General features: G+C 39.5%; 1 protein-coding gene across 6 annotated transcripts in view; it reads left to right on the top strand.

Moving 5' to 3' along the window:
• PLA2G4A (phospholipase A2 group IVA) overlaps positions 1 to 14,112 on the top strand; it is a 116,772-nt gene that overhangs the window by 81,103 nt on the left and 21,557 nt on the right. For all 6 annotated transcript variants that reach the window (XM_035537142.2, XM_035537143.2, XM_035537140.2 and 3 more), the window contains 3 exons: positions 5,386 to 5,522; positions 10,113 to 10,335; positions 11,770 to 11,884. In XM_035537142.2, the coding sequence (XP_035393035.1) occupies positions 5,386 to 5,522; positions 10,113 to 10,335; positions 11,770 to 11,884 (475 nt within the window). The remainder of the gene's footprint in view (positions 1 to 5,385; positions 5,523 to 10,112; positions 10,336 to 11,769; positions 11,885 to 14,112) is intronic.

Genomic DNA, 14,112 nt, shown 5'->3' with positions numbered 1-14,112 from the left:
CAGCATGTGTGCCTTGCAGGGATGCTGTGAGATTTTAATACCTGTGAAATAATTATACATCCCTGGATGGTAGATAAGTGTGTACTTCCAAATCTCCTTGCTTAATGTTGAAGCACATTCTGAAAACACAAAGGGTGAGATTTCTCGTACCTGTGTTATTACTTCATTTGATAATTTTTGTTGCTTTAAACAATTTTCTAAAAATACAAAAATCAATTAGAGAAGGCATATAATTCTCTCAGACTGGATTTGCAGAACTATTTTTAATAATATATGTGTCCCCCATAGCAAATATTTTCACACCACAGGCATTTTTGTCCGGATTTTGTGCGCTGTATTTCCAGGGCAGTTGGACGAAAACGTCTGCACCATTAATTCCCAAAACAGGATTTATTGTATTTCAGCTTTTTTTTGCCAGGTTACTGAAAAGTGTGACTGAGATGGTCTTTTTCAGAGCTTGCTTTTCTGAGATCTTGTTTCCCACATGCTTTTCATTTTCACATCCAGTTAAAGAGATTAAACAGTCAGCACTTGGTGAAATGAGGTACCCAGGGGTCGAAGTGGAAATGTTTTGCACTGAGCCTTTCCCCGTGTTACGATGCTGCTTGGTTCTTAGAAGCAATACAAATGCATTAATGAAATGCTTCATCAAGGTTGTTAAGTCCTGTTCAGCGGAGCTTGTTTGGATGATATCTAAGCTGGTTTGTTCAAAACTAGCTTGGGTGCTGTGCAAACCAACAGTAGGAAAAAAAAAGCCATGCTGGCCTGGCCCTTTGGTTGTTTAGGAAAGGATGCCACCATATAGAAATAAGCGTGGCTGTATGGCCAGGGATTAGAGCGGTAGGCTTTTGTCACCAGGACTCTTGAAATGAACTCACAATTTTGCTGTTGGCTTCCTGCATGACTTCTCTTGTGTGTCACTTGTGAATCTATGTTTACTAATCTGCTTGAATGGAATTAGTACCTCTACACAGCTTTTACAAAGGATTTCAGCTTCAGAGTCCCTCAGATGAGTGGAGTGCATTAGCCACAGCCTGTATACATGGAGGCATATGCATGCCTCAATCTCCTTTCTCCATTCTTTCTCGATGGTGAGATGGTTTCTTGCTTCTTTTCCCTTTGTTCTCTGCCTGCAGCTACTTCCACCCTGCCTCTCCCTTACTTATCCTAGAGCAAAACGTGTAAGATGGGAGTATGTAATTTCAGATTTCACCATTTCTTGCACTTAAACCTGCTGGAATCTGAATTGCAGCTGAAAAGCTGCTTTAATAAAGGTACCTATTTGGTAGTAGCAAAGATGCTCTTTGCTTTCCTCTTCATAGCAGGAAAGGACTCTTACCATCATCACCTTGCTTATGTTCTATGTCAACTAGGATTAGATTGGCTAAAATAAATGAATGCAAATGTGCAGTAGATGCTTCTCTCCAGTTATTTTTTTTCAGTATTTAAGAGGTTTATTTATTGTGGGAAGCTTGCTTCAGCTACTGCCCTCTACTCTAGAGCTCTTTCATTGAACTGCATTTCTGGAAATAAAGTAGTGATTTCAACTCTTCATCCTTTGCTTTGATACCAAGTGGAAATTGAGAGATCCCTATATATACACATACCTCTCTGTATATCCATCCTCCCCCAGTGTAGGAATCTCTGATTCTGTGTGTTAAGTATACAGGAAGCATTTGCAGCCAGGATGCTAGTGACTCTTCTTGATATTCTTTGTTGATCCTCCTTACAGACTTCTCTGCATTCTGAAGGAAACTCACATTTTCCCTTGTGCTCATGCCACATTACTGATGAATAGATTAGTTGAATAGTGGTGCTTTGGAAGTGTTCATGCATACTTTTTCCAGGCTTGCACCTGCAAACCACCCTCTTCATCCTGTTAGGATTTGTCTGTGTAGATTAATTAGGTAGTGTTTGTAAAGAGCTTTCAAAGCCTAACGTACATTATTAAATTTCTGATTAGTAATACGGCTCTTCTGTTCAAAGCAACTGCTCCGTTATTGGGGTGTTGGCTTAACAAAACAGGCATGTCCTAAATCTTTACCTTTGTTTTGTCATTTTTGGATAGATAGCTATCTCTGGATATGCATGATGAATGCTGATGCCAATAAATACCTGTGGTTTCTATTACTAAACCTTAACACTTACAAAGAAGATAATCAAACAATCTTACTGCATCAAGAGTAAGTAATTTTTGCAGAACAGAAGCCTCAGGAAATGTTTCACCTTATTTGGTCATTTCCAAGGGGCTATACATTTTTGGTCCACAGGGGAATTTCACTGCTTAAAGTATGGAGTCTATAGAAGAAAAATCAGTAGTCACGTGGTTCCTTTTCTTATAACTAATCCCATCCATTGGCAGCTTAAGTTGAGTTTCAGTGAAATTTTTGACTGATTACTGGTTTGATCAGATACAGGCTTTCTGCACAAGTGTGCAATTTTTTTACGCTTAGTAACAACTAAGAGGTTGTTGTCTTATCACCATTGAACAGTGGAAAATTCTTCTTGGTTTCTGAAAGCCAGGTGGGACTCTTGCTTAGTCTAAAACTCTCAATGCTGGTAGCAACCGGGCTTTTCTTTTTTTCTGTCTTATTTCCAGAAGAAGGAAAGAAGTATAACATAAAACTCCTGTAGATATGTTTTCAATATGGTATCACTTGTAACTGAATCTGCTCTTGCTCAGTTTGCTCTTAGCAGTTAAATAGATGTAAGGATGCACATAAGTTCTCCTTATCTCACCGATAGTTTTTGCAAGATTGTTTTAAATTTGAGACTGTCTTCATGGTATTTAGTAATATCCATTTTTTTTTGTTATCAAATGTGGGTTTAAACTCCTAACCAAAATACTATTAGTCTCTCTTCTGTTTCTTATTAGTAACTCTTACTGTCTTTGGCTCTGTCACTTAGATATCATTTGGATTAAAGCTGGTGTTTAGATTGCTTTAAAAATTTCTGTGGTTTTGTGATTAAGAAATTATTAAATAACTGCATTTAATATCTTCTCTACTTTGTTTATTTCCTGGATTAGGGATAATCAGGACAAACATTCACAAAAAAAATCGAGTATATTTTTATTAATAAGTCTTGCTACAAGTGGAGATGTCTTCAAATAAATTCTACTTCTAAAGATATTCAGCAATTGGTGTTCTAAGTACCAGAACATTGTGGGGGCAACAGCTTACTGTTGCCGAGACATGACTTGGTTTACAGCTAATTTGTAGACTTATTGGTTGTATTTTGAAGTCTGAAGCAATGCTGCAAATCTGTGCTTGTAAATTGAACTGGAAATTCTGTACATTTTTTCAGTAGACAGGATGCAAAGGAGAGTCAGTATTTGACTTTCACCCTCTCTATATGTTTTACTACTTGACCTGAAGAATTGAAAAACTGAAGCACTACCCTTCTGTGCCTGTAAGGAACCTAAAATGAAGGATTCTGCACAGTGATAATATTGTCCCCTGTCAGCATGTAGTAAATGAAAAATATGATTCAACAGAATTATAGAAATAACGTTTGGAAGGAAGCTCTGGAGGTCAGCTAGTCCCAGTTGTCTCTGAAGGGACTGCATTATCAGCACTCAATTTACAGTCAACAGAGAAAATTGGGAGGATTCCGTGTAGCAAGTCCCAGGATAATCCAGAGTTTAGAATATTGCAGAGTCCCAGCTCTGATGTTGATCGTCCCAGCCTTGGTCTGATCCTGAATTCCGTCACCTCATGAGGACTGGCAACCCAGGCAGCTCACAGTGGCCACATTTGTCCCCTGGTTCTTTGCTGTCTGTGAGCAGCAGTGAGGCGCAGCACTACCACTAGTCAGCCCCTCCAGCATGTGCTTTAGGTCATTGTCACAAACTTCTTTGACGGCTTGCACAGTGCTGCCCTTCAAGCAGGGGATTAAACCGCCCTATGAGGACGACAGCCAGATCAGGAGACTTCTGCTGTTCTTTTAGGGAAAGCCTTACCTACCTCATCCAATTGGTTAGGCAATGTGAATCAGACTGCCACAACTTTCATCTTGACACACAGACTCCCAAAAGATGTGTCTGATTTCATCCCAATGTTCTGTGCAGTCAAGGAGCTGCCTTCTTGTAGAGCACAGCCCCCTGCACCATCTTCCCTGCCTATCCCTCCACAGCAGTCTCCACACGTCCATGGCAGTGCATCAGGTGTGCCTGTTGTCCCACCAGGTCTTTGTCACTGGCTGTGTCATCCTGTGACTGTGAATGCACATGAGCTTCCAGCTTTTCTTGTTTCATGTCCAGTCTCTATATGTTAATACAGAGACTTTGTGAGGTGAGCCTCTGAGCCCTGTCCCTCCTGAGAGGGAATATGCAAGTCTCCCCACTAGCTTTCTCCCATGCATACCTCCTGCATTTGCAGTATTTGCACCCTTTGCTCGTGTAGTTCTCTGTTGATGACTAGTTAGTCTGAAGTCTTCGTCATTTAATTAGAGAGTCTGTTCAGGAGGATATTCCTCACTCTTTTGGTTAAGTTGATAGTTATATTCTGAATGGACCATCCTCATCATCAAGCAAGGCTTCATGAGCAAGACTACAAGAGTCTCCTGCTGATGTTGCCTAGGCATGATAACATCTGCCTGAACCATTCCTCTTCCAAATGGGAAAGATCAACTCCACAGGCCACAGCTGTGGCTCCCTGTGCCCCACATTTCTGCTACAAGAGGGGGCAAAGCACCTCTCATCTGCTCAGGGTCTCCCCTATATCACTTGTGCCCACATGGATGAGCACTGAGGTGCTGTTACACGCCTTTTGTTGGCACCTCCTGGTTACTGGTGGCCCGCCCCTGGTTGCGACATAAATAGGAAGCTGGAAGGAAGTCTGCTCAGCCCCTCCATGAGATATCCACCTTGGCAGAGCCTCTTGTGCTGCTGCTCAAATCCTGGTTATGCTTGCCTGTCGTCGGCAGCGCTCTCCTCCCATGCTGCAGCCTGCACATCCTGCTGCTGTCAGCTCTTTGTGAAGCAAAAGGGACTGAGTTAATGATATACAGGTACTGAACGTTACTCCTTGGGCCCCAATGCCAAGGAGAACAGTAAACCTCATAGGTGCATGTATGGAACTGTTCCATTCTATGTAGGCTATTTAAATGTTGTATCTGAAAGTGCTTGATTAATGTTGTTTGGCATTCTCTTACACACATGACACAAAGACAGTGCAGAATACTTTATGTTTGGCTAACCTGTGTCTGTGCACAGGTTAGGAAAATTGTAGGTTTCCTCTCTGCTGTGAGGATCACTCAGTTGTGACCTTATTAGTTGCACAAGAATGGTATGCTTAGCCAGTGACTGATGAGTAACATTTATTTGCTACTTTAAGTCTTTATCAGAAGTGAAGTGTTGATACTGTGTTCTTCTCATCTATGCAGGTACCAGTGATAGCAGTATTGGGTTCAGGAGGTGGATTTCGTGCCATGGTAGGGTTTGCTGGAGTTATGAAAGCACTTTATGAATCAGGAGTTTTAGACTGTGCAACTTACATTGCTGGCCTCTCTGGATCCACGTGGTAAGGATTTTTTCTTTTGTTTTTCTTTCAGTATTTCTTCAAGAAGTTCAAGAACAAATTTTTATGAGAATTAACTTTTTTCTAAGGTTGTGATTCACAGCAAATGTTATGTACACACTATCAACAGCTAAATTACTTAGGGAGCCAGCTGTCTTACTGCACAGCACGGCAGTGGAGCAGATCTGCTAGTGGAGGTGTTCTGGAATGCCTGGAAGGATGGAAGAGGACAGCTCAGTCTCCAGGTGGTCTTCCTAGGAGCTTTGGTAACGGGAATAGATGGAAAGAGATGCTACACATATACACCCACGTTTCTGTATCAGTGGTCAATGCTGTGCATAGTAGAACCGTGTAACTGAGTTTTTCGTCTTGATAGGTGAACCAAAAAAATCAAGCTATTGATATAAACCCAAAATATTTTTTGTTTGGTTTTCTTTTTCTTATTAAATGAAAGAAAAAATCAATTAGACTGAATGATGACTCATTCAATTCCAAGTGGATTATATCCTTTTGGGGTACTTCTCAAAGATTCTCAAAATCATTGAAAGATCTTTTGTTCCATTTTAGACTCAGTAGTAGATAAACTTCATAGAAGATTTACTGGGAATGTCCAAGTAGTGCTCAGGGATCATTTCTTAGCATAAGGAAGTTTGAGCAGATGTATTCCAGCTTGAAGGGAAGAATGCTGATCGCCATGCCGATATGTGATGTGATTTGCCTTGTATCACTCCTATTGTCACTGTTTCATTTACAAAGTACTGTGGCTTTTTAAAACAATTTATCAATCAGGTGGGAGAGAAGATCTTCCAAGATGTCTCAACTTGAGAATGCCCTAATCAGGTAGTTATGATGTCCTTCTGTCTGACTCAATGAATACTTCATCCTGTCATTAACAGGAACAACATCAACAGGAGAAAATCAGAGTGATGTCACTGTGAAAGGCACTCTCTGGGTGTTACAGGCTCAGGGCTTTGTAGGCTGCAGACTAATTTGAACCTGTGTTACGTTTGCCTTCTGAATAAGAGGGTTGCTCTTCTCCCTGCCCAGTGTTATGAATCCACAGCCTTTTGTCTTGTTGGCTTTTATAAAAATTGTTGCAAATTACCCTTATTACAAATGCTGAAACTATTTGTTTTCACATTTCTTAAATGACATGATGTAACATTTTTAAAAGCTGAACATTTTTCATCAGCCAAAGGCATTTGGCAAAATCAAGCCAAATTTCTTAACTGTTTGGCCTCCTTAGCACTACATTTTTTCATTAAGTGAAAATTACAGATTTTTTTGTCTAACTTTAAAACTTGTTTTTATTGTTGATTGATCAGATTGCAGTAGGGTATTTTGCATATTAAGAAAATTTTGAACTTTGTAAGGAATTACCCAAATGTCACAAAAAAGAATTTTATCATAACTAGTTCTTTCTGTATGTACCAGTTGAAATACTGGAGCTGGACCTGAATCCGGTCTAGTACACCTAGTACAAGAAAGGTTCTGACAAACTGAATTAACTCCATCAAAGGACCACCTAGTGATTTAGGAGACTGAACCACATGCAAAACTGAGGTGCATGGATTTGTTTAGCCTTGAGAAGAGAAGGCAGAGGTAGTGGTGGGGGCATATCTTAACTGCTGTCTTCATCTACCTAATGAGTAGCTGTAAAGAAAACTCTTGGAGGTGTACAGATAAAGGACACAAGGGGTAATGGCCATAAGTTATGTCAAGAGAGATTTGATTATTTATTAGGAAAAATGCTTTGCAGTGAGAGTGGTCAAGGACTGGAATGGATTGCTCCATCCTTACTTGACTGGGCTGGGTAAGATGTCATCCTCTCTGTCTGACTCAGTGAATACTTGATGTGAAAGCAGAACTTGACTGAACAAAGCCCTGAGCAACCCAATCTGAGTTTTTGGTTGGTTCTGCATTGAGCAGGAGGTTGGACTAGAGACCTCAAGGTTCCTTCCTCCCAGTCTAAATCAATCATAGGACTTATATGAATGTCTCATTTCTTTGAGACTTTTGTTGGAATAGCAAAATATCAATGAGCGGGGGATCTGCCTGGCATGAGCTTTGTCCCTTGGTGTAACTTCAAGCAAGTACATGAATTTTGGTTACATGTTCTAAGGAAATACTCTTAAACTTGTTACTTGAAATAGATAATGATCCGTTTTATTCTTTGTTATTTTAATTACTTTCCACTTTTGGGTGAAGCTTGCTCCCTGCTCCCATACTAGATAGGAAGTTTTCAGAATGCTGGAAGCTTTAGAAATGACAGAACAAGCTATGGACTAAAATAACAGCTTGTGATTCAGATTTAACTACAAGAGGTTGGCATCCCAAACTTGCCTTTGTTGCGTTTTCTGTCACTAATGGTTGGGGAGGCAGATTTATCACTGGCTATTAAGCCATCTGGATGTACTGTTTCAAATTTTCCTCAAAAGTTGAAGGTTTCATTTGACTGGATGAGGAGCAATTGAGTTGTGCGATGCTACGTGAAAACTTTTCGTTGCCTTTCTAGGGTTGGATATATAGTCCATGTCCTGGAAAGGTCTCAGCTGGGCATCTGGTCCTTTTTCTAGAAAACTCAGGTGTGAATACAAAGTTGACCCAATGTAAACCTGTAGAATATTTATTAAAATAGCAAGATTATCTGAAATGATTCAGTCAGAAACATATGCTGGAAACAGTTGTATTTAAACAAATTCACTTCTACTGTCTTAGGGATGCCACCTATTCAGACTTTCCTTGCTTGATGAATAAATAAATTGACACTTTGGCTTTCTTTTTCTTTTTCTTTTTCTTTTTCTTTTTCTTTTTCTTTTTCTTTCTTTTTCTTTTTCTTTTTCTTTTTCTTTTTCTTTTTCTTTTTCTTTTTCTTTTTCTTTTTCTTTTTCTTTTTCTTTTTCTTTTTCTTTTTCTTTTTCTTTTTCTTTTTCTTTTTCTTTTTCTTTTTCTTTTTCTTTTTCTTTTTCTTTTCCTTTCCTTTCCTTTCCTTTCCTTTCCTTTCCTTTCCTTTCCTTTCCTTTCCTTTCCTTTCCTTTCCTTTTTTTTCTTTTCTTTCTTTTCTTTCTTTTCTTTTTTCTTCTATTTTTCTTCTCTTTTTTCCTTTTCCTTTTCCTTTTCCTTTTCCTTTTCCTTTTCCTTTTCCTTTCTCCTTTCCTGCCCTTTCCTTTTCTGCCTTTTCCTGCCCTTCCCCTTCCCTTTCCCTTTCCCTTTCCCTTTCCCTTTCCCTTTCCCTTTCCCTTTCCCTTTCCCTTTCCCTTTCCCTTTCCCTTTCCCTTTCCCTTTCCCTTTCCCTTTCCCTTTCCCTTTCCCTTTCCCTTTCCCTTTCCCTTTCCCTTTCCCTTTTCCCTTTCCACCCTTCCCCTTCTTCCTTTCCTTTTTCCTTTCTTTTCTTCCATGCAGTCTGTTAGTTGGGAATAATACTCTCTTATTCTGTTACTTTTTTTCTGAAGGGTGGAGTATCCCTTTCCTGGAGGGAGAGGCAGGTTTTTGCTTGTTCACTCAGATGCATGCCGAACCTCGGAGCAATGCATTTACCTCCCTGATTGTTTCTGTCATCTTGCTTCAACCTTGTACTGAATTCTTCATCCTGCATTTTCCTTTCTCTGCTTAGATGGAAGCTTGCTACTGTGTTTGTTCCACCCACGAGCTGACGTGCATGCTAAGCTTTAGCGACTGTGCAAGGGCTTAATGAATCAAGTCCTTACATCATACATGTGACAGGGTTCATCATGCTGTCAAGTAAATTGCAGGGCAGTGATCTCAGAGCCAAACTTACACAGTATGTGTGAAACTGCTATGCAGAATTATGCCTGCAGTATGGCATGTATACCTGAGCCAGCTAATGGAATAAATAATAGTGAAAGGAACCTCTAGTAGATTAGGAAAGCCTGTCTAGAGTGTTCAACCGTCCTGTTACCTAAACCAATAAAGTGAAAACCACAGTTGTCTACATGTGTGTCTAAACTTTGTTTTGAGTAAACAAAACTTTAGTTTCCAGAGTTACTCAATGACAAAATTGAGATTTGCCTGATAGGCCTCTTCCGAATCCTCAGACTCAAATCCCTGCAAATGTTGTCGTCATAATGCTTCATCCTATTATGAAAACACGTAGATCCTGGAAAATATGCTAATACACTAGTATATTTTAGTAATTTTTGAATAATGATTATGCACTGAAGAGCAACAAAAAGGGGTACATCTTGGAGTGAATGAACTATCTATGGATGCTTATAGAATCTCCAGTCCTCCAAACTTAGGTACACTGTGACAACTTGAAAGTCTGATTTTTCAGCCTTCAACAATTCTGTCCATTATCCCTTAAACAGGTAAATGATTAACACTTTCATCTTTTACATCATAAATGTTATCTAAGTGTCTGAAGAATATGTGTTTGTCTGTTTCCATTTAGAACAAATTATTTAGCTTTCTATGTCTTGAAAAAAAAAAGATGACAATTTATTGTGTAAACAGTGAGTAAAAAATCTGATTTAATCAGTAATTGTATCAAATTATTTATGGGCTTGTTGTATGGTTTGGGCACCTAAAAAAAAACACAGGGTTTGGCACTTACAGAGCCTATTTCCATTGCAGGTACATGTCAACTTTGTATTCACATCCGGATTTTCCAGAAAAAGGACCAAAGGAGATTAATCAAGAATTGATGAACTCTGTGAGTCACAACCCACTTCTGCTGCTCACTCCTCAGAAAGTCAAACGCTACATTGAAGCACTGTGGAATAAAAAAAGCTCAGGACAGCCTGTCACATTCACAGATATCTTCGGAATGCTAATAGGTGAAACACTTATCCATAATGTGAGTGCATTTTTATGATTATTAGAGTTGTGAAATTATTGTGTAATAAGTCTGTTGCTGTTTTTTTTTGTTTTTTGTTTGTTTGTTTTTTTGAATATTTAAAGTTACAGTTGAGTGGATACTAGATAATAAACTCATAAAATGCCTTCTTGCTCTGGGATGTGTTTCTGAATGGTACTCATTTCTTTAAGAGCTAGGAAAACATCATGCATTCATGTGCAGTGGAAATGAACTCAACTGCTGGAGATTCGCAGCATCCTTTTAGCATTATATATCATCCATGAAAATTCCAGCTCAAGCAATTTCAATAAAAGTTTACAAAATATTGCAACCTCTTTATGCACATTTTGCTATAAGAAAAGCAGCATTTGCTTAATGAAATATTACTTACAAGGGGAAAGCCCAGATCCACATCTCTAGTATTATTTTTTCTGAGAAATAAGACAATAGCAGCAGCACTTCATACTGTTGTATTTTATTATTGACAAATCCTATTTGACTGAATCAAGCACATAGTCTTCAAGTTCAAGTGAGTCAGGTAAGCAGAATTTAGATTTGATCTATGGTAAGATTGCAATATGTTAATAGATTCGCAGACTTGCTTTATATATACACTTACATATTTCATAAGTATACATTACAGTTAGTTTTTAAACGCTAAAATACTGAAAAACAGGCAACACAGCTTTTAGTAACTGTGGTATATAAGGTGAATTTCTGACAATGAAGGGGTGTTGATGATCCTGTGAGGTTGGTTAGAAGTTCCTGTTTATTGAGTTAAACAAATGCACAGATATTTAGCTTAAATCTGAACCTGACACACTTGGTGAAAAATGGATATAAAGCTCGTGGTTATTCACAAATAACGTTTCCTAGTACTATTATGCTGTAATTATTTTCAGTCTGTTTTTGGTTGTGGAAACCAGAATATTTTTTGAGGAGGATGCAGGCCTTTGCTTGGCAAATGTAAGCCTCTTAATGGTCTGTTTGCTCTTCCTAGTGACAGTCTTTCCTGACTTCTCAGAAACAGCACAGATTGGAAAACATTATATGATCATTAATGACAGTTCTGAATAAGAGAAGGTTTTTCCTAGTTTTTTTTTTCTTTACAGTAACGAAGGGGAAGAACTTGCATTGTCCAACAATACAGTTTTGTTTGTGGTCATGTTATCTTGGATTCTATAATGCATTATATAATGATGCAATGGACCTTCCTATCAACTCTTTGCCTACTCCTTTCCTCCTGAATTGTGCAGATAAAAGACATTCTAGCAAATTGCTTCCTTTTACAAATTCTTCTGGTCTGTTTTTCTTGAAGTAAACGAATTTGTCCATTTTCCTGTATTTGAGAACTCTGGGAAAAAAAGTAGTCTCTGAAATATCAGCAGGCTGTTATAGGATCCTTTTGGACGTAACTTCTTTCTTTTCGTGCAGAGAATGGACACCACTCTGAGTAACATGAAGGAGAAAATCAATAAAGCACAGTGTGCTCTCCCACTCTTTACATGTCTCCATGTCAAACCAGATGTCTCAGAGCTTATGTTTGCAGGTATGTTTTCAATCTGTGTGGAGTCATTTGAGAAAAGGAGAGAGATGTGCATGGCTGTTTTTGAAAAACTTCCGAGAATAATTCCATCATGCAACTTGGGTACACTTTGAAATTATTATTGTCATGGCAAGGATTAGGAAAGAATTTGGCATGATTTTAAACATTCCTTGGGGCTTAACAAAATTCACACTGTTGCAAACCAACTACAGGGAGATTTAATTTAAAACAAGAATAGAAAGTTGTGATGCCAAAGTATATAACAAAGCAGCACATCATAAGGACAGTTCTGATGGTTTTAGAATATGATGGGGAAATGGACATGTGGAAAATGGACATGTGCTCAGTGGCTTTTGGGAATCTGACAGCAGAATCTGATAACAAGGAGTTACTCAGGAGTAAGCAAACACATCCTTATGTGGATACTTATTTGGTTGGTGCAGTACGTGGGCACCTGTCTATCAGAGTTACAGGCTTTAGAGAACAGGTATTGAATAGGAATATTCCTCATGGCATATCCTGGAACCGAGCCTTTTCTTGGCTTTTAAGATGCATCTTTACCTGTCTGTATTACCAAGTAAAATGGAAACACAAAGTGAGTGTATTTTAGGTCAAATGCATTTTTTTACTTTTTTTTTTTTTTTTTTTTTTTTGTCCCTGGGAATGAATCCTACCACTGTTTTAGGTTTCTGTGGAATGGTAAGTGGTGGCCAGGTTTTGTTCTCTATCTTCTACAAAAAAAGAAAAAAGATTTCCTAAGAACTGAAAAGAATGTTGCTTATACACAAAGTAGCTAAGCAAATAACAAGAGTCAAGATAAAAAGCTGGTGTTTCTCCAACAGCAGAAAGCTGCTGAACATTAATATATCAAACAGTAAAAGGGAAACGTTTTCAGACAAGTAGGATTATTCCTTTTTATAAGAAGAGTGAAATTAGAAATGAACTCCTTTTTACTTCTTGCACAGTGTAAAGTACTGTTGGTAACATAAAAGAGGCTTTTGCTTTCATTTATTTCACAGTTTTTAGTGCCATCCAGTAGCCTCACTTGAGAAAGGGTCCAGTTTTGCTAGGTGCTGTACAAACACAGGAATATATATGCCTATGTAGTTATACATGACTGAGAAGGGAAGCACCAAGTGGCTTGCCCAAGGTTTAGAAATCATGTGATATCCAGATTTCTGAAAAAGAGTATGTGGAAAAGTTGCTGTCAAAAATTTGTTCATAATAGAAAATGAAGTTGTAAATTATTTTACAGTTTTGATAGGAGAATGTCTGCTTTTCTTCTTAGAAATCAGAAAGCTTTTCATTTGAACATATTTGTAACTGTTTTGGTTTTTGATGATGTGGTGGTTTTACTCGGGTGGGCGGCCGAGTTCCACCACGGCCGCTGTCTCACTACCCCTCCTCAAAGGGGAAGAGGGAGAAAATATGACACAAAGAGCTCAAGGGTTGAGATAAGGATGGGGAGATCGCTCAACAATTATCGTCACGGGCAAAACAGACTCAGAGTAGGGAGATAGTAAGATTTATTGCCTATTACTAACAAGCTAGAGAAGTGAGAAACAAAGGAAAGAAATCAAAAATGCCTTCCCCTCATCCACCCTCTTCCACCTCCTCCCCCCAAGCGGCACAGGGGAATGGGGGAATGGGGGCTGTCGTCAGTCCCTGATGCTTTGTCTCCGCTGCACCTTCTCAGTCACTCTCTGGCCCTGCTCCACGTGGGGTCCCCCGCATGGGATGTCGTCCTTCCCAAACTGATCCTGTGTGGGCTTCCCACAGGCAGCAGATCTTCAAGAACTGCTCCAGATACGGGTCTGTACCACGGGGTCCATCCCTCAGGAGCAAACTGCTCCTCTCCACAGGCTACAGGTCCGGCCCGGAATCTGCTCCAGCAGCGGACCTCCACAGGCCGCAGCCTCTGTCAGTGCAGGTCCACTTGCTCCACCGTGGTCTCCTCCATGGCCTGCAGCATGGAACCCTGCTCCACCGTGGTACTCCATGGGCTGCAGGGGGACAGCCTGCTTCACCATGGTTCTCACCCCAGACCACACGGGACTTCTGCTCCAGTGCTTGGAGCACCTCTCCTCCTCCTTCTTCACTGACCTTGGTGCCTGCAAGGCTGTTTCTCACTCTTCTCTCTCTCCCAGCTGCTGTGTCCAATGCTTTTTTTTTACCTGTCTTAAATATGCTCTCACAGTGGTGTAAAGAACCTTGCTTATTGGCTAGGCTCT

Source organism: Cygnus atratus, chromosome 8 (assembly GCF_013377495.2).
Source record: "Cygnus atratus isolate AKBS03 ecotype Queensland, Australia chromosome 8, CAtr_DNAZoo_HiC_assembly, whole genome shotgun sequence".
Classification (NCBI taxonomy): Eukaryota; Metazoa; Chordata; class Aves; order Anseriformes; family Anatidae; genus Cygnus; species Cygnus atratus.
Note: the sequence above shows the minus strand (reverse complement) of the source record. Positions and strands in the feature narration are given on the sequence as shown.